The sequence below is a fragment of the Trichoplusia ni genome, chromosome 8 (assembly GCF_003590095.1).
Source record: "Trichoplusia ni isolate ovarian cell line Hi5 chromosome 8, tn1, whole genome shotgun sequence".
Taxonomy (NCBI): Eukaryota; Metazoa; Arthropoda; class Insecta; order Lepidoptera; family Noctuidae; genus Trichoplusia; species Trichoplusia ni.
Window position 1 is genome coordinate 11,400,763 of NC_039485.1, and position 25,540 is coordinate 11,426,302.

The window sequence follows — 25,540 nt, forward strand, 5'->3', positions numbered from 1 at the left end:
AATAACAATCTAAATGTTAGTGGTGTATTAAATTTTTTGGGCATTTTATTTATAGTTTCTATAATTATGGGTTGACGAAATTTGATGAAAAATTATAAAAAATTGATGTTTAAGTACTTGTTGCATCTTCGAGCACGCTTCAAAATAATTGTAAATTCATTGACTTTTCCCACTGGTCATTAAAAGTATGTTTTTGTATTCATGTCTGGCTCGTTTTATATCATCTTCAATCTTTCAAAGATTTGAAATTAAATTCGATATTTTTGGTTGGCGAGAACTTGGTATCGAATTTAATAAATGACGTTTGAGTCGTTTGACGTGTCGCGTCCCTAGTTGGTATATAACCGCGCCTTGTTTGCGTGATATTATTTCCAATTATTGTTAATCTTAATACAGAAATATGTAATAAAACCTTAATTAGTACCGTTCCTTTAGATTCCGGCAAGATATCTTGTGAAAATGGATGAAAAAGAAGAGTTGCATCTAACCTCTCAGGAGTTGCAAGTTTTGTCGGAACTTGACAGGTACGCAAAATTAAAACTTTATTAGTTGTGTTTTGTTTCTATTACGATCATTAAGTTATTTTCTTTAATCACAAAAAAAATAAAAAAAAAATATTTGGCTCATCACATAGTTACTAACGTTAAGAACATCAACAAATACTACGTTCAAATTAAGCTGACAACAACTTGGTTTTTTACAGTAGTTTTTGACAATTTACTCATTTTGCTTCCCATTATTGCCGACAATGACGTAAACTAACAATAAAAAAGTGTAATTAAAAAAATTCTCACCACTTTAAGTACTTGTACTTTGGTTAAATTCATTTTCTCCCTGGATAGTTCTAAGTTTGAAAATTACATAGTATTCCGGTACTTTTGATCGATTGTAGCATTTCCATATATATATAGTATAGTTATATATAACTGTTAATTTCTAACAATTAATCATTCATATATGCCTTTTTACAACTCTTTGTTTAAATCGAAACAACAAACTTTAGAGGCTCCTATAAACATTCAATACAGCCTAAATACTTTGTAAAAGAATTCCTAAATCACTTTGTTGATCTTTTTCATTAATCATTTCAGTCGGCAGTTTGGTTTCTTGAAGTTACGGGGAACTGAACATGGCAGGACTCGGGCTTTGGTGCTCAAGGCAGTCAAGTATCTTGAAGGGATGCTTGTTCAAGTCAAGGTAATATTATTACTTTTTTTCAGAAATATCTTATGCTCTGTAATAATAATCTTAGGCAAAGTTTGAATGAAAGTAATAAGATTCTGTTACCTGTCCATCTGTCATTAGAATTCATCTAACAAGCTACAATATTGAGATACTTAAAATTTTGTGTCTATAACAAACATGAAAAGAAAACAAAATTTGATAGATGTTTTGGTTTTCATCTCTATCTTTTTTTTTTCATTTTTAATTTATTTATTTTACTTAATGATCAATTACAACTTTTTTATAATAAGTATAAAATGTTTTATTTCACTCTTAATGTCTAAAGAAAAATAATTTATCACTTTTATTTTTTGCATGAGCATTGTGGAGCTTACTTTTAAAGCTATTTTGCACATTTTGAACAACATTTTTCATTAACAGGAAGAAGAACGGGCATGCTCACCTGGAGCCAGACGAGACATATGCATAGATCCTAAAACTTACTGCAAACTGGGCCACTTTCACCTCCTCCTCGAAGATTATGCTAAAGGTTGGATATTTTTACTATAGTAGTTACTACTGCCCCACATAAAACAAAAAAGCTTGCTGGATGCATAGACAGCTGAGTAGGTCACCACGCTAAATCCTCTGTGCGCGACGTGTCGCTGGTTTGATCCCATTGTAGGACAAGCATTTGTGTCATCCAAAACAGCTAGTATTTTTTTTCAAGAAAATCAATTTCGAAAAAAAAATCTGTAATAAACATAATCTACAGCAACCAACTCATTGAGGTTCAAAACTATTAATATTTATTTTTGTGGTGCAGATATCCAATTCTGCATTGTGTATAATTTCATAAATCTAATTAGTTCACAAAACTTACTTACTGTACAGTTAAGTGAGAGGACATAACTATTCTGTGTTACCTAAAACAAGTATAAAACCTGTAGGTACTTTAAACAAGTACTCAAAGTGATCACTGCAGAAGAACATTATTAATTACTTGAAAATTCGAGTCCAACATTTCCTAATAATTCTGTAGGTAAATGGCGATTCAATTCCTTTTACTCTATTCCATCTATATTAGTATTAGCAAAAACCTTAGGCTAGTCTTTAAACTCGTAGTATTATGCAAGCAGCGTACTATTTGTACTACTTATATACAAAATCCTAAAACTCCAGAATTTCAAAAGTATTCCTGGTTGAACTCCGACGCAAGCGCGCGTTCTAGAAAGAATATAAAACTATAATTCCGCTATTCAACACTAGATGGCGCCAGACGCTATAGGTAATTGGAACAATTTATAGTAGAAGATATTTGGTTATGGAAATTATACAGAATCAATCTATTACTACGTAATTAAGGTCATATTTATAAATGATACATAGACGTTTAAACAAGTGTATCGTTTAAACTTCTATGTACTGTTTAGTCCATCACCTTCACAAAGAACTCATCTATTAGAAATGGAAATCGAAATAAATTCTAGTCGTAGAACAATTTATTTTGTATTTTCTCCAAAACAATAATAACACGCGCAATCTACTAAACAATTTTATACAGTTTTCCAAAATTAGAATTATAACTGTATATTTAATATCACCTGTCACCACTCACCACGCAACCATTTCGCAGCGTCTAGCTACATACTTTTATTCCAGAAGCCACGAATATTTCAAGAATACGGGGCCTGTTGGTCTAGTGGTTAGTGACCCTGACTGCTATACCGGGTTCGATTCCCGCCCAGCCACAAATGTTGTGTGATGAGCATGATCATTTGTTCTGGTGTCTGGGTGTAATTTATCTATAATATGTATGTATTTAGAAATATATAAGTAAGTTTATCAGTTGTCTGGTTACCATAACACAAGCTCTGCTTAGCTTGGGATCAGATAACCGTGTGTGAGTTGTCCCAGGATATATTATAGGATATTCAAGTAGGGGATTTCGTACTGCATGTCTTAGCGTAGTTGGCTTGACTCCGTAAATCGAATAGATTGGCTGTCGCGATGCAAATTACGACTGGATTTATAGGAAATAAATATGTACTTTCTACTTGGCTTAGATTTACTTGGTTTAACTCTATAAAATCGTAGATTCTAGCTGCCTATGATACACGGGTAAGTAGTCCATGACTATAGTTGTTTTTATATCTATTGTTGGGGATATTTAATTATTCTTTTTTAAATAAAATCCCCAATTCATAACCTTAAAAAAAGCAAACAAGCCTGCAAATATAATATTTAACAACGCGGCTAAAACGGCAGAAAGAGAATGTTTAATCTGTTGTTAAAAAAAATCCAAACACTTTTCGTCTAAGAAACCCGGACTTCTTGGAAAAATATATAAAATGAAACATTCAAGGTAAAGTTCCACGCGGACTATTTGCAAAGAAATCTTTATAGGGTGAAAATGAATAGTACACTGACCTTGCCCTTATTTCTACGAGAACTTGCAGTTTTTGACGTAACTTTTCCTGATTTGTACTCTACGTTACGAGTTGTAGCGTAATTTGTAGGGCTTGCTTCTACGAGAATTAAGTGTTTACGGAAAGTTCATTGCCAGCCCGTAGCAACGAAATTCGTAGTTAGGGTAACAGGGGCTTTAATTGTGTGACTGAAACCATACACATTCTATTCATTTTTACATAGATTCAATTTAGTTTTCAAGTTTTCTTAGAAATTGAGATCTCAAAGCGAAATATGTTGACATAAAACTTTAATCCAAGTTTATATCGGAACAGTGATTAAACTTATTTGCGATTGTTTCTTATAACTAAAGTGGGTTCTTTAGTTACAAGAAATAATCGCAAATAAATCTCTAAATTTTCTGACTTGCTTGACGTGGTTGATAATAATTTACTTTTAATTAACTTTGAAAACATTTATCAGAGAATTTATTTGCATAATATAAGCCCATGCGTCACACAAAAGTATGTCTGGTGATCTAATCCCAATCGAATACGGTTGATGACTATAAATGTAGAGGTTGTCAGAAGTTTTGGTCAACACGTCCTTAATGAATTCTCTTCATCCTTGATACAATAGTGTTATTGTCGTGTTTTATATTTGATGATTGATTTGATACTAGATGGCGGTACTGACTTGTGTTGGGATGTTCGTTTTGTGTGTACATATAAAGATCTATTTGTCTAACTATCCGTGATTTTCTAGCTTTACAAAGCAGATACATACGTATAACGTATGCATATTATTATGCTTAACTCATGAGGTCGTAGGAAGCGTAACTTTATTTTAATGTGCCTGTCTTATGCCTGTAGCAAATATAATGAGTCTAAATGTTATTATTACTTTTTGTGAACGTGCTCTGCCATAATGCAGACAGTTTGTCTTCGCCTGGAGCTCAACTTGCTATCTTTCGCCATTACTAGAGCACTGACTTTTGTCGGTGGGACTTGAATGGAAAAGTACCGTCGCTGAGTATACTTGTAGTAGCTAGATTTACGAATGTATTGTTTGCAATTGATTTCATTGTACCGTTATCATCATAATAACACGGATTCATTCTCTTTTGGATTCCTCGAAGCCTTCCCGTTTTTCTGCCCTGCATTACTATAGATACATAAATAGTTGTCTATACTAATTTTAATCTCTTTTAGGAGAAAAAAAACTCTAAATAGTACTTTATGAAACAATAACTACAAATCTCTTTAAAATCCGAAAAGCATCTGACGGAACTTTTAAGCAAAAAATTATGAAGGCAATTTATACTTTTTTCTTTTAGTAATGTAGACTATAATGACTTACCCAATAGGCGATAGTGAATAAGTCAGCTGCTCACCTTAAAGGGGCGTACGTAACTAAAGTATAGAAAGGGCAGATGTCTTTGTCTACATCGGAACATAAAAAATAATACCTTTCGTAATATGTACCTGTAATTTTGTATGGGAACTTTGGGTATTACTCGTTAGGAAATAGTTTTAACACTACTGTTTATATGTCTAATTACTGCACCTGTTTTAAAACCTCCTTCTTTTGTATTTAAGAAAAAGAACATTTCTCATTTCGTAAATTTTCCTGCTCAACCAGTTTAAACAAATAACGCCATGCGTGTTGAAAATTGTTCAATTATAATAAACCAAAAAAATGGGCATACGGTTGCGGTGCCATACATATAAAAATATGTTGGAACCTAAGTACATATATACTGGTGTTCCGAAACTCATGAACAGCAGGACAAAATTTTTATATTGTCTATAGGTTTTCGTCCCTAAACCACAGCACGCGAAATAAATTTAATTGTCATGTTATTCCCCGTATTTATTGACGTATTTTTGCCCGGTCAGTTTTCCGGTCCCTATAAAAAGGGAATATTTATTTGTAAATTACTGGTACCAATATATTAAAATTTATACTTATACAATTATTATTCGAGTAAAAGTGTAATCCTTGAATGTCAAGAATATTTTTTCGTAAAAAAATTCACGATTCTTTTTCTACTTCAATCACAAGAACGTTATTAATGATCTGTTTTCAATTGACATAGACAGTAACAAGTATTTATTCCGTTTTAATTTCAAATTGAAATTCATCGTTTTTTAAGTAACTAGCAAGCATAATGTTTGTTTGTTGCAGCTATGTCGGCGTATCAAAAGTTCTACGCCCTGGAGCCTGATAACTGGAAGGATCCGCTTTTCTTATACGGATTAGGGCTGTGCTATTATCACTACAATGCCTTTGAGTGGTGAGTAAGATAATTTATTGTTACTGTTTATGAAAAAATGATTATGTTACGTGTTATTTAGCGCTCTATTTTTAGCTTGAAACTGTTTTGCGGTCTATTGTTGCAGAATTTTGTCAACTGTAAGTGATTATCAAAATACAGATTTATGTTTATTGTTTTATTCGGATGTCCTGAGTTAAAAAACTCAGGACTTCCGAAAAATATAAGGCAAATGTCTTATGGTAAATCTCATAACAGTTCCGGAAATTGCGGGGGTCTGATCCTCAGTAAACAAAAGGGGTGTTTGATAGCAAACCTCTTAGTCGTCCCTGTGGCGACGGAAGTTAAAGAGGATTTACCCAGGTCACGCAAAATACACCATAACCTAATTACGTTCTCTTCATTATGGAATTTCACAAATAATTAATATCTATTTAAGTGCTTACTTATAAATTTATAATACGTATCTACCAGTGACGAAATCTTGGCGACTGAGCACATCATTTAATTATTAACGGAATAAGTTCTTCCAGGTCGTAATTATAAACACAGCTATTACATATTAAGAGGATATTATAAAGCTTGTCTGAAATAAGATATAAAAAACGAGTAACCGCTTTCCGACCAATTAAAATGTTAATTGTGATTCTCTACATTTTATAAATAAACTCATCCAAATGTGCGTCAAAGAAACCATATCTTGTATAATCTAAAAAAACTTTTAATGTTCGTGTGTAAATAGGAATGTAAACGAGTCGAGCTTTCCGTATTTCGTTTCGTGAACACCGGACGGACATCTCGCTACGGAGATATCTGACTTAAATAATAATTTCGGTCGTGGTCGGAGCAAAAGCACTGCAAGCTGGCTGTGGGCCGTCATGTCGACATCGTGTTGTGATTCGTGATTCACCGGACGTAGGACGAGCGGCGCGGGGCGCGGTCGCGGAGCGGGGGGGGCGGCATTAGGGCCGGCGCGGGGCTGCGGGCGGTACGTGCGCGAGGGGCGCAGGGCGCGGCGGCGTGGCGGAGCGCGGCGCGGGACGCGGGACGGTGCACGCTGCAGCGCGAGGTCGTCGCTCGCTTGCTCGCGCCGCGTACCGACTGCCAGTCGGGAGCGGGATGCGGTGACGTAAACTGCATCGGCGCGGGCCGCGACCGTAGTGTAGGACGGGACGTATCGTGTTCGTATGTACCGAGTGCGTGCTGAACAACCCTGTGTGACCGTGTGCTTGTGCTTTTCTCGCTGACGACGTCTCCGCTCTTCACTACGTGGGCCGCTGCGGCCGCACCGAGTTACCACGGATTCGAAGATCCCCAAAATGGTAAGTACGTCCGAAGCTCCCGCTCGCGGTTTGTTTACGTCGGCCCTCGTGCCGGCTCTCTCTCTTTCTCTCCACCTGCCGCCTATATCTATGCGTCGCGTTCGCACGCGACTCTTTTCTATTATGTTTTGTTTCCGAAATGCAGACACCAACGACGTCGACTCCGGGCCTGGTCCCGTCGAGAGGTCGCGTTTTTGTTCGTTTGAATGGTTTTTGCATGTTTTTTATAGTGTTTTCGCAGGTAGCTGTTCGGGGCAATTCTCCCCATTCATCGAGATATCAGTCGTGTTAATGAAAAGAAATCTTGAAGGTAAATAAAATGCGAGGGTAGTCAGTGCGTGCGTTGCTAAGGCTAGTAAATAATGAGTGTACCGCCGCACCGCATAAAATGTAGGTCGGTGGAGTGTGGCCGCAACAGAGCCGCATGCGATGCTTCGCCTCACCTCCCCAGTACCGCGACCAACCCATTGCTAACTCATTGTTTGCATACCCAACAACGGCAACAACCATCAATCACTAATTAACTTAAGTTTCATCTATATCCATTATCCAATTATGATCTCTACTTCGGAGAATTGATTCAATATTAAACCTACAGAAGTTTTTCTAAGATTGATTTATAATGGTTCGATGATGGATACAGGATACCTTCGATTTGTCGTCACCAAAGGCACGTAATCATCTGATGAGTAAGACTAAATTGCCTAGTTTTACAATGATATGATTTGCACGACTTCAGTGAGTCATGACCGATAATACATATATCGGGTTGAATTCGCGCACTTTTGTATTGCGTCATTGGTCAATGGACCGGTAGTAGCGACGCTACTCAGAAATTTAATGAGGTAAAGACCGAACTGGACTCGTACCTATGGTACTTATCTAGGAAAACCCGCTCCACGCTTTGTTCCGCTCGAGGAACTAACAAATTTCAACAGTTCCTCTATGCGAATGACTAATTATAATGAATTGTCACTATTACCACATGGAAAATACAGCGAATTCCATTTTATCCTTATAATTTATTGATGTACATATAAAATTCAATGCTAAACTCATAAAACAATAATAAAACAACTGCTTATGGATTTTGAAATTAACTTTACCGATAATTGGACTAAATGGTAACAGAACTGACAGAACTAAGTAATAAAATAAATTGAAATATTTATTACGACTTACAACATTACCTAAAACTAAAATTTTACACACGCACTTATCATTTGGATGATGTAAAAATGACGTAAATATTAAATATGATGTTATCTCGAGATTATAGGCGTACGTGTATCAGTGATCAGTGTTTCTTACGATAATAGTTATCACGAATCATATTGGCTATCAGTTGCGAACCGGTCCGGTCGCGCATTATCTACGCAACGCCGCTAACCGCTTCCAGTAACGGTATTCCGCTCTCCGAAGTCCTCCAACTAGACTTGCTAGGCCCGTTTGCTAAACTTGTTCGCTGATATGCTTGCCTAGTCCTTTTTTGTACAGGTATACCCCGGAAGCGACTTTGCTGATTTTAAAAACCATTTTAATGTAACCTAAACCAACACATCATAAATACCACACAGTTCATCCAAGATATCAATGCATGACTTACTTTTGAACAACGTCGCCATCGAATTTGTAACAGAATTAAGTCAGTTGTTTTTCTGAGACACATTATCATACATTATTCTTGTGGATATTTCGAAATGCTCCAATAATTTATAAATCGACGCAGTTTAGATATTGCGTATCATAACAATGTACTTACTTATATTACACTATCAAAGACGCACTTGGAATATAACCTACTTGAGAATTATTGGTAAACTTCTGGAAGTAAGCAATAAGGTATATTCATTCCTGCTGAGTGTGTAAATAATTCATGACATTATGTAAGGTATGGCAGTCAGGTGCTCGCTAGGTAATGTCAGTCGTGCTGGTGTAGCTAGATAATGTCAGGTCGTTTAGTATTGACTGTGATGTAGTAATGAATGTCATGTAATTGTTGGAGCAGCTTGCGGTGGCGCGTGCGGCGCAGGTGCCTGCCGGCTGCCGCCGCACCTGTCTCCACATCAGCTGCTCCTTGAACTAGTTATTATATTGTTTAGCTACTCATGATTATTCCTATCAGCTACATCCAATACATTGTCAAGCGAGTTTTACGTTTTATTTGCCCGTTTTTGTTCGCATTGTCGCAAGTTGCCGCATTCTTATAGTATGATCATTCGCATGGCAATAACCACGTGTTTCGTAGTTTATATAGATAAATTTATGGTAAGAATTATGCTCTTACTACGTTAAACAATTATAAGTTGTATAATTTGTAAAAGAAACATCAAAGCATGTTACACTGATGAACTCGCGCTGCTTGTTGCGTTGCATGTGTCGGCATAACCTGGTACTGATAATGTTGTTGGGCGTTTTACTACGTATTTCGTAGTAAATAAACAGACGGTGTAGAAAGCGATAAAATTTCCCGTCATGTGAGCTCGCTCGCTAGTTTGCACAGTAATTGCATTCGGTAGTTAATTTCACCGTTGCCTACTGGCAAGCTTCAGCGGCAGTGAAGAGTGTTGGGACCGTATCCTGTCGTGTAACAACTCGAACAAAAATTTCCGTAGCCCGAGTATGTTTAGAAACCTATGCCAGGTAAATTAGACAATTTATGCGGGCTTAATAAATACGTAGGATAGTTACAGCGAAGAGGAAGTCTTATTAGGGCCAGTTGCACGCAGCCGAGCAGGGGCGCGCTGCGTGTACAGGGCATAGGTTGATGGCACTCACAATAAACAGTTTTAGACAATCATACATATTTCGTTGTTATGCAACCCAAGTCTCTTGCTTGCTTTGCATGGCATGGTACTAGTTAAATCAATTATTAACTGAAAAAGTAATTTGACTAGAGCTAGGTATCGTTTTATCTAAACTTCTTAATTATTACTCTTAGTTATATTTTATTCCACTTAGGTGATTTAACATTTATTAACTTTATCTAAGCAATAAATTTGTACCAAGTTACTTATACAAAGTACCTACCTCTAAAACAAAGTAAATACAAATAGTTTGGAAACTCAAATATCGGAAACCACATGAAAATGATTACATCAAGTAACTGGGTTATTATTGGTACACAATATTGTGATGGGAGAATAGTGTGGTTTGTTGAATGCCACTTAGCAACAGCATAGCGGAGAAACCGGAATTTGACAGTGTTTCTCATGTTAGCTAGTGGTATAATGTGAAGTAACTCTACGAAAATAGCGGTACATGCATATACTATGGTTATACGTGGGTACGGGCGTATAGTAGAGCTCGCAACAGGACTAACAAGTATTAGGTGCGCAGTAGAGAACGCGGTCTCCGACCCTAGCCTAATAGTGCATCTAAGCTGTATTTAGAGATGTGCGGGCGGGGAGCAAGCTCCTCGCCCTTCGCCCCGCGTCGTGCGCCGCGTCACGTACGCACGGCCCTTTCACGCACAGGGAGGGCACAACTTGCGAGGGGCCGCGCGCGCACCGACATCGTCGAGCTGCTTCTATCGAGTTGCCGAAAACCGTATGCATTATTAGCCACCCCCCCGACCCATTCCTATCCGGGCCGAGTCGGCCGCCCGGCCCGAGGCTCTTAGCCTCGCCAGTTCGACACCCGGCCCTCATACCTCTGCGGTGGGAACGAGTTTTCGATTTAAGCCCGACCGTGAGACGCCCTTCTCCCGTGACTCCCGTGACCTAACGATTAAGTGTATATTTTTTTAATCTAGGTCACGGCTCAGAGTTAAGAGCAGGGCGAATGCAGTGATGACGGCGCGCGGTCGTCGACACTAACGGATTGCTATTTATACCTGGTGCGTAGTGCACCGGAACTCGCTCGGTGCACTCGCTGCATCCGCGCCGACCGCGCCACCCGCCTTCGCCCTGTCAATGACCCCGTCACCACCCACCAACATTCGTAACTTCCTATATCACCAGTGGTTCCACTGAACACTACGGCTAACATGTTACAACTGAGGCAAGAGCTCGTTAATCTTGTGAGCTGGATGTCAAAACGTTCATAATTCTTGTACAATAGTCGTAGGGCGGCCGTTGCGAAAGGCTCTGTGGCAAGCGGGTGCCCTTCGGCTTTGTTTAAGTTACGTAAGTTGACCCGCCCACATCTGTAGGGCAACCACCCACGCAGGGCATGAACTGTGTCAAGCTGCCTGTCCTAGATTCTATGTGTACACTGGAATTCGGAGCTATGCACGTGCAAAATAAAGAGATATATATATTCATACCTATTTCACTCTCTGTCCGTATTTGTTTAGAACTGAATAAGTTATTGTATTATATAAATGTTTCGCACGAAACTTCTACATATTTCAATATGCTTTAAATAAGAAGAAACGAAACTTATTTAGAAAATAACACACAAAAACACTCACTACATACATTTTTAAAACAATCTACAAAATAATACAATGAAACTTGAAACTATTCCATAAAAAAGCTACAAACTATTAGAACGCTTGCTGAAATATTCAGTTCTTTTTGTATTCAAATAATATTTAATCACGAAGAAAAAATAACAATTCATGTTCGTACTTCGTACAATAGCCATGACTTTCATAAAATTCAGGATAATTTGTATAATAAATATTACAACATTCGTCGTACCTACTCGCGTTGTATTGCTAGGTCCGCATGTAATCGCAATCTCTGCGAGCGATGTCCGCGATGGAATTTCCGCGAAAAAAGTCATACGTCACATCACAACACGTCACAGCATCGGGCGGGCCGCGTAACGTCACGCGGAGCAAGGCCGCCGCTGAGCAAGCATCACCGAGCTTTTTGTTTATAATACCACTGCTTACTGACTAATATGGTGCAGTGATGTAACACAACGTTTTAAATACACTGCATACTTTATATAGCCCGCTGTTCTATTTTTTAATACATTTTTTATTTTTGTTTCTTAGTCATTCGAGCACCTCGGCCGCGTTAATCCATTAATATTCTAATGCCTCTAAAATATTTGAATAGATGTTATCAAAACTTATTCAACAAACGTTCGGAGTATCTCCTACAGTAAATTCTTGGTAATTTACAATGTTATGGTTTTACCAAGTAAAGCCGTGTAGAGCCGGCTGACACTAAATATGTCGATCACGTAGATAACAAATGATTATTCGCGCGAACCAACGTGCATTACGTAAATTACTTGCGTACTTCACACTTGGCATATTGTGTAGAGATAACAACTGTGAATTGGGTTTATTAACGTCAACATGAGACTTAGTACATACTCCAGTGACTTAGTACCAAAGAGTTTAGGTGTAATAATGATATACGTGGCCTCTATATTTAAACCTATTTCTAAGGTTGAATTGTTTGTAGCGCTTATTTCCAAGACGCACAGTAAATTAACATGTATACAGGTACCTATTTCCTGTTCTATCTGTAAAAGACATCAATATTAACTTTTGATCGTGAGAAGAACATTTCAATTGTTTTTTACTTTTTTATAGAAGCTTATTTGTTATGTTCATTTATAAAATGACAAGCTGACCAAGCAAACGCTGTTTTGCCTAATAAATTATTTCTAGTTGTAAGTATTTTTAATGCCACATTATAAAAAAAGGAAAACAAAAAAAATCATCCAAAAAATAAAATAGATGTTTTTTTTATTGTGAGCAACCCTTATCTTACTTAGGGGTATGAAAAATGTAGGCACCCAATATCTAGCCGAGTGACACAAAAACCGCTCGAGATCAGTTAGTAGGGAAGAGGGGCGTTTCTAGTGGTTTGCGGATAACATCCTCCACTGCGCGTGTTACTACACACTACGATGAATAACTCTGTTGCTATGCAGAATAATTTTAGCTAAAATATTTATATTCCTATGTCTGTTATAAAACCTGTTCAATGTATGGTTTTTGGCTGCTTCTGTTCAAAAGTCTTTGATAGCTTTTTATTTTTGTATTCTTCCTGTGCAGTGTGCATCTATGCTGATGATGTAACGACATATTAAGTGTGATCTAGTGACTTTATATGTTGACGGTTTTCTTTAGAAATGTAGTGTATATTAGCATATACCTGCCTTGGAAATAACATGTTCCGCTCACACGCATACGAGCACTCATAATTATCGAGAAGCCGAGCTATTCTCACGGATGTCGATCTGTACTTACAATTTAGCTGTCACTTTGTACGCACAATGGGCATTAGAATTAGAAAGCGGCCGGTGACCGCAAAAAGGTAACATTCGAAAGGGCTACGAGCTTGCGAGATTGTGTTACGTCACTATTGGACGATCACCAATGTTCCCCCTGCTCCTACGAGCCGGCTAGGGAGGGCTCGTCATCTAATGCACGGCGTGCGTGTTGCACCAAATCCACATCGCACGTATGTGCTACTGCCCTCGCTTTTGTCCGACAAAACTATGACGTCGCCTATAAGCCTAAAAAATTTAGTTCTCAAAGGGTTGAACCCTTCTAAATCGTATGTTAGGGATGGGGCACAGTTTTATTTCTGCTGCATGTAAATAAGTATTGTACTTGTTAGAACACTTGTGAACTGTGTGAATCGTATGGGGTAGTTATCAAGGGCACTCCGCCGTTTGTAATGTAATAATAGTGCAGAATGTTCAGTTCTTTTTATATTAGGGGACGCTCGCTTTGCATGTTTGTGAGTGCGCATCAAAATCAAGTTTTAAAATATTATACCGGGTGGTACTTTTATAACAGTTCATTATTAAACGACGGAAGTTACTTAATACCAAGCAAATGATTTTTATTACGCTGCTTTTTCAATTGTTTGTAATATAAATTATGTTCTACTTAAGTAGATTAAGTAGCAAGTGCTATCGTATATCATTTAGCATTATTATGTATTAACAACATGTGCGAATAAAATAAATCGAGTTGGGAAGTCGAGGCGAACCGGTTCGGTAATGAAGTCGCATAATTCTGCTGGGCCGGGAACGAACATCTGATTGTGTGGGCAACATGGATGTGCAGAGTGCAGTTTATCGAGCGCTTGGTACCTGCATGTCTATGTGTGCATCTCGCTCGCGATGTGCAGCTGTGGATAGGAGCCGGGCCACTTCCGCGTCGACTCACATGTCACTTCATTCCTCTGTTTATAAATATGTTGCCTTATACTATCTGAATACCAATCTTAGTTATACAATGGTAAAGCCTAATCAAGTAATTTAGTACTTGTAGTACGCTTAATAACATAGATGATTATTTTAATATTCAAGCGAACGCTTAAAGAAAATATAATCATACTTAAAACATTAACATATTAAGTGAAACATAAATTATAAAGTACATTTTTAATATAATTCAGTACACGCAAATTACCATTGTTTTAACTAGCTAATGCGTCGTGTCGTTCGAAGTAGTCACAAATTACAATACTTGCAGATAAATAGTAGTCATGTGTGCTCGTATGAATATAAATTGCGCTATAATACAACAATATTGATACTACTGCCGGTATGAGGTAGGTACCGTAAGGACAACCTCTAACTGCCAACTCCTTGCCATAGTAGCAAAGTATAGAATGCTTATCTCTATCTGTACGATATTGCCATGCTAGGTTTGTGGTTTAGCATTGAAAACCGATAATACCGGCATTAATATCAGTTGTTGTTATCGAGAAGTACTCAACCTTATTTCGTCATCCGGTACTTGAAGGAATTGATATTTGAAGCTTCGATATACATTTTTCCTTTTTGAATATCTGATTCGCAATGTTCTCGTTGTTATTTAGAGCTAGTCTTCAGTCGTTCCTGTTCGTGTTATTTGTAATTTAAATATGACCCAAATTTTCATTTGGCCTTAGAGTAAAATAGAATTGCCTCAACTTTATGAGCACTCCATTTCAATTCTGTATAGTGAATTGCGCGCTGAAAATAGCCGGCACATATCTGAAATATCGTGTTCCTGAGATCATTTGTGAGTAGGTTACCTACCGAATGTGTATAAGTGCTATCGAATGGGATAAAAGTGGGTCATAGCATGACGCCGACGATAAACGAGCCCTCGTTCATTATCAATCATGTGCATGGCGTCACGTATGCTTCCTTCCTGGCTAAGCTCTGGCCTTAGCTGGCTTCATGAACACCTTCACAGCAACGCAATACTGTTAACTACATAAATAACAACAAGTAAACATCGGAAGTTTAAATCACAGAGTGCTTTATTAACAATTTATTTTAAAGACATCCTGTGAAGTAAGATGCGTATCTCAGTCTGGCTTGACAGCTGTACAAAATCTTGGGCCATATGTGCAAGTTATTTGTGTTGCCTGTCGAACAATTGGTGACTATAAGGGTGTGGCAGTAACCTACCTGATTTTACCTATGCATATTCATGACGGTACATCTGCTATGTAAAATAGTATAATATTCGCTGTAATATAAGCCGGTAATGCTATGTTACACAGTCACGTACAACGTAAGACCTTCGCTATGTACTATCTATCTAGTTTATAGTGCACACAAATGCAGTTTGTATTGCATTCTGTTGCCGTGGAGCCAAGGCCGTGATGCAATGAGTACAGTCAGGTGAATTGTACGTTCATAATAATGAATGCATCACGTGATTGCGTCACTTGGTCACGGTAACTACTCTAGTACAATAATAGGTTTATCGATTAGTTTATAAATTGCAGTATAATCGTACGGTTCTTAATTAGGATTTACTTCAAGCCAATACAAACGTAAAACTTCCTGTAAATATGTTCGACTCCAGTCCAGAATGGTCTAGATTATAATCTAGTACACAGTAACCAATGTAGCAATAAATAAGTTAATAACACTACAATTATATGGATCACAGTTTCATTCATATCGCTTAGTAAATGCCGCCTCAATGGAGTGTATGATACTAACCGTTGTCTTAGTCTTTTTGCACTCATAATTGATCATTTCCTGTAGCAGTAATAGCACAAGTGTATGACTTTGACCTTATTTCTCAGCCGGCTCGACGTGTGCCTATTGAATCTTGAACATCCCGCCGTTAATAGTGTTATTATTGTGCGTATGTTCCCCGAGCTCGGTAGTCCGTGGGAAAGTATTAAGAGTCCATTATGTGCCAGATCACGTGTCGCACCTAGCGAACTGCTTACTTCAGTTATGTAAAGTGAGTGCTATGACGACCGACGAATGAACTCTATAAATAGCGGTCGATCCGTCCTTGAGCCGCCGCGAGTGTGCAGAACTAGGTCAAGCCAAGCTGCCTCATGGCAGTGTCCTCTCCCCGCGCACGCCAGCACACCCGCCTGAGCATTGCCCGCTGTTCTCGTCGCGTCGCGTCGCCAAACACCGAGCGCCTCGCCCCGACCGCCGACACTCAACACACATTCCTAGCGCTTCCTGGTGTTTTCATTTACTTTTATAATTGTGCAGGAATAGAAACATGCCACCGAACTATACCAACTTTACCTGCGCTTACTTTTTATCTTCAAATGTTTACAGCATCACTAAAACCGTAACAATAAACGTTTTTAAAAGATGTTTGGCGATTCAGTCAATTAAAATTTCATTTGAATGAAGGAATTTTATTTGAAACTCTGTATGTAACAATGCCCTTACCTGAGTGAACTGATAATGCCCAAGGTTGGGCCCGGGCAGGTAGCGAACCGGATTAAAATCGATCCCGTCGTTTACTTAGGATATTTACCTTCACATGTAAAATGTAGGATTTCAGTCTAAACGAGTTTGGTACATAATATTATTAAAAAGTTGACTGAAGTAAATTAAATTGTGTTGTTTTTGTTAGTCACTGTTAGTGGGCGTCGATCAGTTCTTTGATAGAAATACAGTTGTATTTCAATTTTGTAAGTACGGTTATTTAATGTTACATTCATATAAATATGTGCGATGGTAACTGATACAGCGTGTGGCTTCCAGCGTATCAATGCGCTAAATATATATTTTGATCAATAGTGTTATCAAAGCAGTCGTATACATGTCACATTATCGTAGAGCGTGGGTGGGTGTGAAGTTGTGAACCATAAACCTAGTCGGTGATATCGCACAAAGACCATGCGTTATCTTGGTATAGGGGCACGTTGCTCGCTGCCCTGTTATACAATGCCTTATCTATACTATATACAGGGACATTTACTACTTCGAGCACACGCTATTGTTTAAAGAAATACTAACGTAAATGTCCATTGATAGAATGTTAATGTATTGTATACTTTTAATTAACATTTTTATTTCCGTCCATAAGCATCGATCTTCAGAAATATGTTAGAGTTAAAACCAGGGTTTATCGTTTATTCTCTCTATACCCAAATCACTGTTTATAAAAACTGGAGTTATGAATTTTTTAGAACGTAATTCAAGGAATTCGAGTCTTGTTTTTTCGAGAGATTTTGCATTATGAAACAATAGCTTACAGAACAATATCAACAATATTACTAACTTACTTTCACCGAACAATATTATTGTAATGAAGAAAAAACCTCTTTTGTTTTAAGTTCATAACGACTTTACAATGATCAAAGTTATGAGAGTACATTTAAAGTAAAAAGGTGTAACTTTAGAGGGTCGCGTGACTGCTGGCAATCATAACTAATTTCGAGGAACAATGAATGTGAATAAGAAGTTATGTGGAATATAATATTATTATGTATGTCGAGCATCGCTTGCGGCGACACGAACGGTGAAAGCTCTATGGCCCGCCGCTTTGACGGATATGTGTGTGTGTGCGTATAATCGTCATTTAATTTTAGTCGTCGGCATCGGGGTGAACACCGACGGCACCTGTCTCGCTCCTTTGTTTCGGCTCTCAAATGTCAGCGGAGGTCATCTAAATAAAGGCGTTATAGGCATCGGATTCGGACGACGATCGCTGTCTAGACGTTGTGTTGCATCGTCCGATCGATTGCACGACCGAGCCTCAGACGGTCATCGACCTCGCGGCCGCATCGGTGACGTTACGCTCCGGTGATGCGCTCCTCAATAACCTTACGGATATTATAGTTCAATTCCGTGGTTGTATCTTACGCGGCGTTTTTTCTTAGCCGCATTCTTTACTTATTTAGTTCCTAAAACACTTTTTCGCTTACATTTTTTAATGGAATTGTACTTTCCAAGTAAATGTAAGAGGATCGATTCGATAGTTATCTTATTGCGAGTACTTCGATCAACCTTTTCATGGAATCCATAGTACAGAAATTGAATGAAATATTACAAAAGCAAAAAGAACTCTTTGTTATTCGGCGAATAGATTTAAGGAACAGGCCTCTATTGTTGATTCATCCGTTCACTACAAAACTTTTCTAAAGACCTTTGAAGGTTTGTAAAAAAAGGGAAAATTTAAGCTTGCGTTGCGTTTTATAGACATGGTTGATACCTACGCAGAATTGTTATGATAACTGTACTCGTTCTTTATACTATTATTTACTACTCGTCTGACCTTGTACGCCAGTCAAGTTCAGCCTGTAACTTTGACATTGTTTTCTAGTCGGACGGCAGAGTACAAAGGCCTCTGTAGTCTGAAGGGATTTTTGAATGTGACCAATTTATTTTATTGCTCGCAATCTTTTGTTCTGTAAGTTGACAGGATTCTGCTAAACAATACACGTCGACAATAAAACAGTTTGTGTTGTGTCATAATGTTTATGGCAGGGTATCGTTAACGTTTGTATCGGCAGGGCGACAAAGGCGTTGCAAATGGCTCTGTACGTGTCGCCGGGGTTCACTCGCGCGGCGGACGCGCACCTGCGGCTGGCGCTGATGTTCAAGGCGCGCCGGCACTGGTCCATCGCCGCCGTGCACTTCAGGCGCGCGCGCCTCGCGCCGCACCAGGACGCCACCTTCACGCGCCTCGAGCTCAGCTTCCACGCCGCGCACCTACTTGAAGCACGGAGCTTGAGGAAATCTGCCAGAGATGCCTATGAAAGACTATTGAAAGAGCCACAGTTGTCGTCTACACTCAAAGCAGACGTGTGCAGACAATTAGGTGAGAAGCCATGTTCTCCCGTATTAGATACTGTAAAACTTTAAAAAAAATGGAATATAATAATTAAAACACGAAGGTAGTTGTGTAAATGACATATCTTTAGTGAAATTAATCTTATAGGATGGCTTTACCATCGTTGCGTGTCTCTGGGGGAGCCGGCGGGTCGCGCGCGTGCAGCTATTTGGTGCCTGCAGCGCGCAGTCGCCGCCGAGCCCGACTCCGGCGCTGGCTTGTACCTACTCGGACGGTGTTTTGCGGCACAAGGAAAAGTTCACGATGCCTTTATAGCGTATAGAAACTCGGTAGAGAAATCGGAAGGAAACGCTGACACCTGGTGCTCTATTGGGTGAGATTATTGTACTATGTATTTGTACAACGTACAAATCTTTCGGTTCAAATATCGTACCACTGGCTCTTTGTTTACCTTCGACTCGCATAATAAGTCTTTGTTTCTATCACAGAGTGCTTTATCAACAACAAAACCAACCGATGGACGCGCTACAGGCATACATATGCGCGGTGCAATTGGACAAGGGTCATTCCGCGGCGTGGACCAACCTGGGCAGTTTATACGAAAGTTGTCAGATGCCTCGAGACGCATTTGCATGTTATACTAACGGAGGGGCAGCCGCTACTGCGTCCCACTCGGCGCTAAGGCAGAGACTAGCTTTCCTGAGAGCACATCTTGCACACGCGCCTATGCCTTCTGTTACCGGAAAGTAAGTGTATTAACGTACATTTATATTATTGTGAATGAATGAGCTGTGATATGATAGTGTTTAAAACCACCTGTTTCATTAAATTTTAAACAATCTACTATGTATCGCAGGCGTCGCCAATTGCCTTCGATTGAGGAAGCGTGGAACCTGCCCATATCTGCGGAGATGTCGTCCCGGGCGCCCAAGGCCGCGCCGCCACCGTACCCGGGCAAGCGGCCGGATGAGCCGCCGCCGCTCACGCAACACCAGCTGCAGACCCTACAGTACTTACAGAAGAACTCTAACAACTTATCGCCGCAACAACAAGTACTAAACTCATAGAAATCTTCTTGTTTCTAGTCAACGCTGATTCCCGAATCACAACCCCGATGCGCACGCGATACAGTTTGTAGAGTAAAAACAATAATACTCATAATCCTATATAAAGTTACCATTTTGTTGCGAATTTTTTGTTTAAAATGCTTTAATATTGTTCTGTCGTACTACGGAAGTGTAGTAACGATCGAAATATTCTTTTTCAGGCTTTGATGCAGCAGCTACTGTCGCAGTATCGTCAAGCTCAGGCAGCGAGAGCGCGTGCGGTTTGTACTCTTAATTTTAATCCCCTCATAACGGCGGCAGGTTTTAGAATATGTTGTTAGGGTTACAAATGGTCATACAATTGCAGAGTTTATTAATATAGTTTTGTTTAACAGGTGACGAAAAGCGAAGGTAACGCGACCGGCGGCGACAATGCTGAGTCGCTCGCTGAAGATCTGCTCAAGAGATTCTCCGATACCCAGCCGGAGGTCAAGAAGGAGCCTGTTAGCAGTAAGTATTTCTTTTATTCACTTTATTCCGCTCCACATCTGTAAATATAGACTAAAATATACTTTACTTCAATTTTGAACCCATTAACTCGACATAAAGCTGAACAAGAACTTTAGAAATCTAAGACTAGTCGGCTCAAAAACCTTACAAATCCGTTTTTTTACCTTTTTCACCTTAATTCTCTCTCAAAAGCTCCCATTATGTTATATTATGCTTGCTATTACGCGAGAAAATGAATATAATGCGATGGCCGAACGTTCCTTGCACAAAGCCGTGCGAAATATGCCATTTTACAAAAGGCTCAGGTCGCCTTACGTATGATTAAGCAGGCCTTTGTTATCCTTTCAAAACATCTATGCTTCATGCGCGGCGAACATAATGCTCTTTTTTCTTAAAATAGAAAACAAGTGTGTTAGAACTTTCGTTTTTTAGTAATACATTTCAGAGCTAAACGGAATACGACTTAAACATAAGTCTGTGTACTTATGTATATGGACTTGAAATTTAAAATTTATAACGAAATTCACGATTTACATTTGGCAAAGGTACATTTAGTCGTGCATTTGAAGGGTCATCGATGAAACCGGTTAATTTGAATCAAAGGTTCCTTGTCGCGTTGTCAAAGCATTGAGAAAGTTATACTGTTGTTTTCTAAACATTTTCGAATAATGTTGTTCTCTGTTCAATAGATATAAATATTTATTAATTTTAAGGGCAAACATCTAAACGAATATTTCAAACACAGTATTATAAAATAAATTCTTGTGAGGGTCCACAAAGTTCCCTACAATATCGCGGTCGGTTTCCAGTTAAACAACATTCATTTTACCGTAACTATATAAATTTTATTACCGAGAATGAGGATGTACAAGAACGTGAAGCTAATATTAAAATAACCATACGTGGATATTGTTAGCTTTTACGGTAGCAAATATGATACATGACTAAGGAAAGTAGTAAAAATAAATACTCTTGTTTCGTTCAAGGAAAATTGGTTTGCTTTATGAGTAAAAATAATACAGAAAAGCTATGGAAGATAGGGAAAAATATCAGATTTATTCTCGTAATTTAGAATTGATTTGAATGTAACAGTAATAAATACTTATAAATGTGTCAAACTCGTTACACAAACTGAATCATTTTAAAATAATTATCACTGTCAATGTCAGACAGTCGGATTGTGAATAATTGAGATATTATTTCGATCTAATATGAAGAATAAAACGTGTAAGTAAGTCAAAGTTGAAAGCCATAACTATTCATATGATAAAATTATTTACAGTATAAAGTATTGTATATTTTATGATAGTTAAGCGTGATATCGATTTTCGGCGTCTTTGTGAATCCAAGTGGTTTCGTTTGACAATTAAGCCATGAATAACAATTCGTAGTAGCATAGGTACACTGCTAAGTAATTACTTTCCAGCAATTTAATTCATAATTTTATCAGACCTTTAATTACATGCGGTCTTTTATGATAGCTGGATTTAACGACTATTGAAACTCATTACGATTTTCACGTTATATGCGAGACTGGCTAGCTTAGCAACAGCTTTGTTTTTCTTGGAACAACCGTTCACTTGGAATGTTTTCTTTCAGCCGATAATACCATTAGTGCAAGTAGTAACAACGAGGCTGTGCTGGGATGCCGACAACCTGTCGTGAAGCTGGAGCCCCTCAAGACCGACCCGCTCAAACCCGTTACCTTCCACATCGGCATGAGTTCCAAAAACATACTGGATGCTTGCAAGTAAGTATCGTCATACATTATAATGCTTTCTTCATTTATGGTTGATTGTAGCTGAATTCTAACGCATCGCTACTGTTTCAGGGAAAACGCTGGCCCTCCAACAGCGTGGTCAGTGTTGGGCGACGGCTGCGGCCCTCCCGAACCGCCCGCCGTGCCTCCGCCGCGCCTCTCGGCCGAGCAGCTGGCGCCGCCTGCGCCATTCGTCTACGTCGAGTCCAAGCGCGATGCCTTCTCGCCGCAACTCCAGGACTTCTGTCTCAAACATCCCATCGCCGTGGTTCGAGGACTGACCGCCGCTCTCAAGCTCGACCTCGGCTTGTTCTCTACCAAGACCCTCGTTGAAGCGTGGCCTGATCATGCCGTGGAGGTTCGCACTCAGCTGATGCAGTCCGCAGACGAGAACTGGGACCCCACCGGTCGAAGGCGGGTGTGGGCATGCGCCTCGCACCGCTCTCACACTACGGTGCGCAAGTACGCGCAGTACCAGGCCGGCTCGTTCCAAGAGTCGCTACGAGAGGAGCGCGAGCGAGGTGGCGCGGCCACGGCGGCCGGCGGCGGCGCGCTATCGGACTCTGACGGCCGCGAGTCCGGCTCGGGACCCGTCAAGCGACGCCGAGCCGCCCGGATGCTTCGGTTCGGCACCAACGTAGATCTCTCAGATGAGCGCAAGTGGCGACCACAATTGACAGAATTACAAAAGCTTCCTGCATTTGCACGTGTCGCCTCAGCCGCAAATATGTTATCACATGTCGGTCATGTGATTCTTGGCATGAATACAGTGCAACTTTACATGAAAGTGCCTGGTAGCCGTACACCAGGGCATCAAGAAAACAACAACTTTTGCTCGATCAATATCAACATCGGGCCCGGCGACTGCGAATGGTTCGGTGTGCCAGACGCTTACTGGGGAGGCGTGCGTGATCTGTGTGAGAGGCATGGGCTATCGTACTTACATGGCTCTTGGTGGCCTGACCCAGAAGAGTTGCGCGCGCACGGTGTTCCTGTATACCGCTTCACGCAGCGACCAGGAGATCTCGTGTGGGTGAATGCCGGCTGCGTGCATTGGGTCCAAGCCACGGGTTGGTGCAACAACATAGCCTGGAACGTCGGACCGCTGACGGCGCGTCAATATTCGCTGGCGTTAGAACGCTACGAGTGGAACAAGGTGCAGAACTTCAAATCCATCGTACCTATGGTGCACCTGACGTGGAACCTGGCGCGCAACATCCGCGTGTCGGACCCGCGCCTGCACCGCGCCATGCGCACGTGCCTGATGCAGACGCTGCGCGCGGCGGCGGGCACGCTGCAGGCCGTGCGCGCGCGCGGCGTGCCCGTGCGCTTCCACGGGCGCGCGCGCGGCGAGGCGTCGCACTACTGCGGCGCGTGCGAGCGCGAGGTGTGGCACGCGCTGCTGGTGCGCGAGCACGAGCGGCGCCACGTGGTGCACTGCCTGGCGTGCGCGCGCCGCGCCAGCCCCACGCTGGCCGGCTTCCTGTGCCTGGAGGAGCACCACATGGACGAGCTGGCGCAGGTGCTGGACGCGTTCTCCCTGCACCGCCCGACGCCGGCCGCGCTGCCGCCCGCGCTGCTGCCGGTGCCCGACTGAGCGCGCGGCGCCGGCCTCTGGTTCTGGCTCCTCGTTCACTTCTCCGAGTCTTGTCGCAAGCGATCCGAGTAGCGACGGCGTACATGTATTTATTTTGTGTGCGAGTGTATGATATTTTGGTTTATGTATGAGGTGATGTTTTATATATCGAGGTTATGTTTCGGTGCGAATGAGAGATGGCGTCCTATAAGCTAGAATATTTCGGGTCGGGTGTCCGTACTCGATTGGCCTTCCACAGTTTTCTCACAGTATTAGATGCTAGCTAGTTCCGATGATTTATGGTAATTGTTGACGACTTCGTCATTGTTGACCAAGATAAATTGTATCATATGCACGTTTAATCTATTTTTACTAAGATGCGCCTGAATTTAAAGTTGTTGAGTGATTGAAATTAATGAAAATATTTTGGTGATAAATGTAATTTTATATTACGGAAACTTATACAGTTTACACGCTCCTCGATCACTTTTGTAATTGTGCGAGATATTTGATATAAGAAGTCAATTGTCGGCGACGACTTACCGAAGTAATAGAATGTACGTATAATGTTATCAGCGGAGCGGGCGGCCTCGACGGCGTGTTAACGATAAGCGTAGACGAGTAGCTAGCAATGTTCGCAGGAGTAGAGAGCGGCCGCTCGCAGCCCGCTGGGTCTCATGTGCTCACGTGTTCACCATCACATAAATGTGTTATTTTTGTATAGAGGCATATTTATTTATTTTAACGTACTGTGGACCTTAGTTTCATTTTATAGACAGTCTTAGCAAATAGTAGTGTTAAGTAAAATTGCACGGATGGAGACCCTACGTTTTAGCAGGGTCTGAAGAATAGTGCTGCGATGTCCCAAAGAATGTTTAAATGTACTTGTGTAGACAAATGGAAATGGAACGATCAATTGAGCGATATTGTTTCGAAATTTCTTAAATAAATTGACAAATTTGGGATCTGAAGTTTAAATTAATTTTATTTAGCTAGCAAGTTGACTTATAATTTCATGAATTGGACTGTATTAAAATTAAGCATAATTAACAAAATTGTTTCTTGGATTGATGTAAAGTTAGGATGGATTAGGCAAGTAAGCTCAGGGTTGGCAGTAAAGCTGGACGGCTCACCTCTGACACTTGTCTGTTTGTTGTTTACTTGGAAGTTTTATTGATGTGTTAGTGACATTCTAATGTCAAGTGTATTCATTTTTTAAGTGTCAGAGGTGAGTAAAGAATGATGAAAGGGATGTGTTGGTCAGATTATGTATAGCGATGCCGAAATATTTATAAGTATCTAAATAATAACACCACTGCCATGTATGACCTTACTGTTTATACTGTAAATTACATTTGTAATAAAGAAATTTAAGTACGATTAAATTTGTTTTGTTTCAATCTCGAACCTTTAGACTCTCGTCACTCTACTCTATAATTGAAGATGAAGTTTAGGCGGACCGTTTCCACCAGGTAGTATCCGAGTCCACCTTTATTTGGGGAATGATTAGTAAGTTATGCCAGTATTGCTTGACTCAGTAGAATCACAATTTT

General features: G+C 40.0%; 1 protein-coding gene across 2 annotated transcripts; it reads left to right on the forward strand.

Moving 5' to 3' along the window:
- The first annotated feature begins 303 nt into the window (after nucleotides 1-303).
- Nucleotides 304-25,367, forward strand: LOC113496932 (lysine-specific demethylase 6A). 2 transcript variants are annotated; one of them, XM_026876331.1, is made up of 12 exons: nucleotides 304-524; nucleotides 1,092-1,197; nucleotides 1,606-1,714; nucleotides 5,761-5,869; nucleotides 18,816-19,123; nucleotides 19,244-19,469; nucleotides 19,585-19,842; nucleotides 19,953-20,148; nucleotides 20,364-20,423; nucleotides 20,538-20,652; nucleotides 22,252-22,402; nucleotides 22,484-25,367. In XM_026876331.1, exons 1-12 carry the CDS (start codon nucleotides 460-462, stop codon nucleotides 24,006-24,008), a joined length of 3,228 nt encoding a protein of 1,075 aa, XP_026732132.1. In that variant the 5' UTR covers nucleotides 304-459; the 3' UTR covers nucleotides 24,009-25,367. The 2 variants fall into 2 exon arrangements, with proteins under 2 accessions (XP_026732132.1, XP_026732133.1); XM_026876332.1 differs by lacking the exons at nucleotides 304-524; nucleotides 1,092-1,197; nucleotides 1,606-1,714; nucleotides 5,761-5,869 and adding an exon at nucleotides 6,876-7,170.
- The last annotated feature ends 173 nt before the right edge of the window (nucleotides 25,368-25,540 follow it).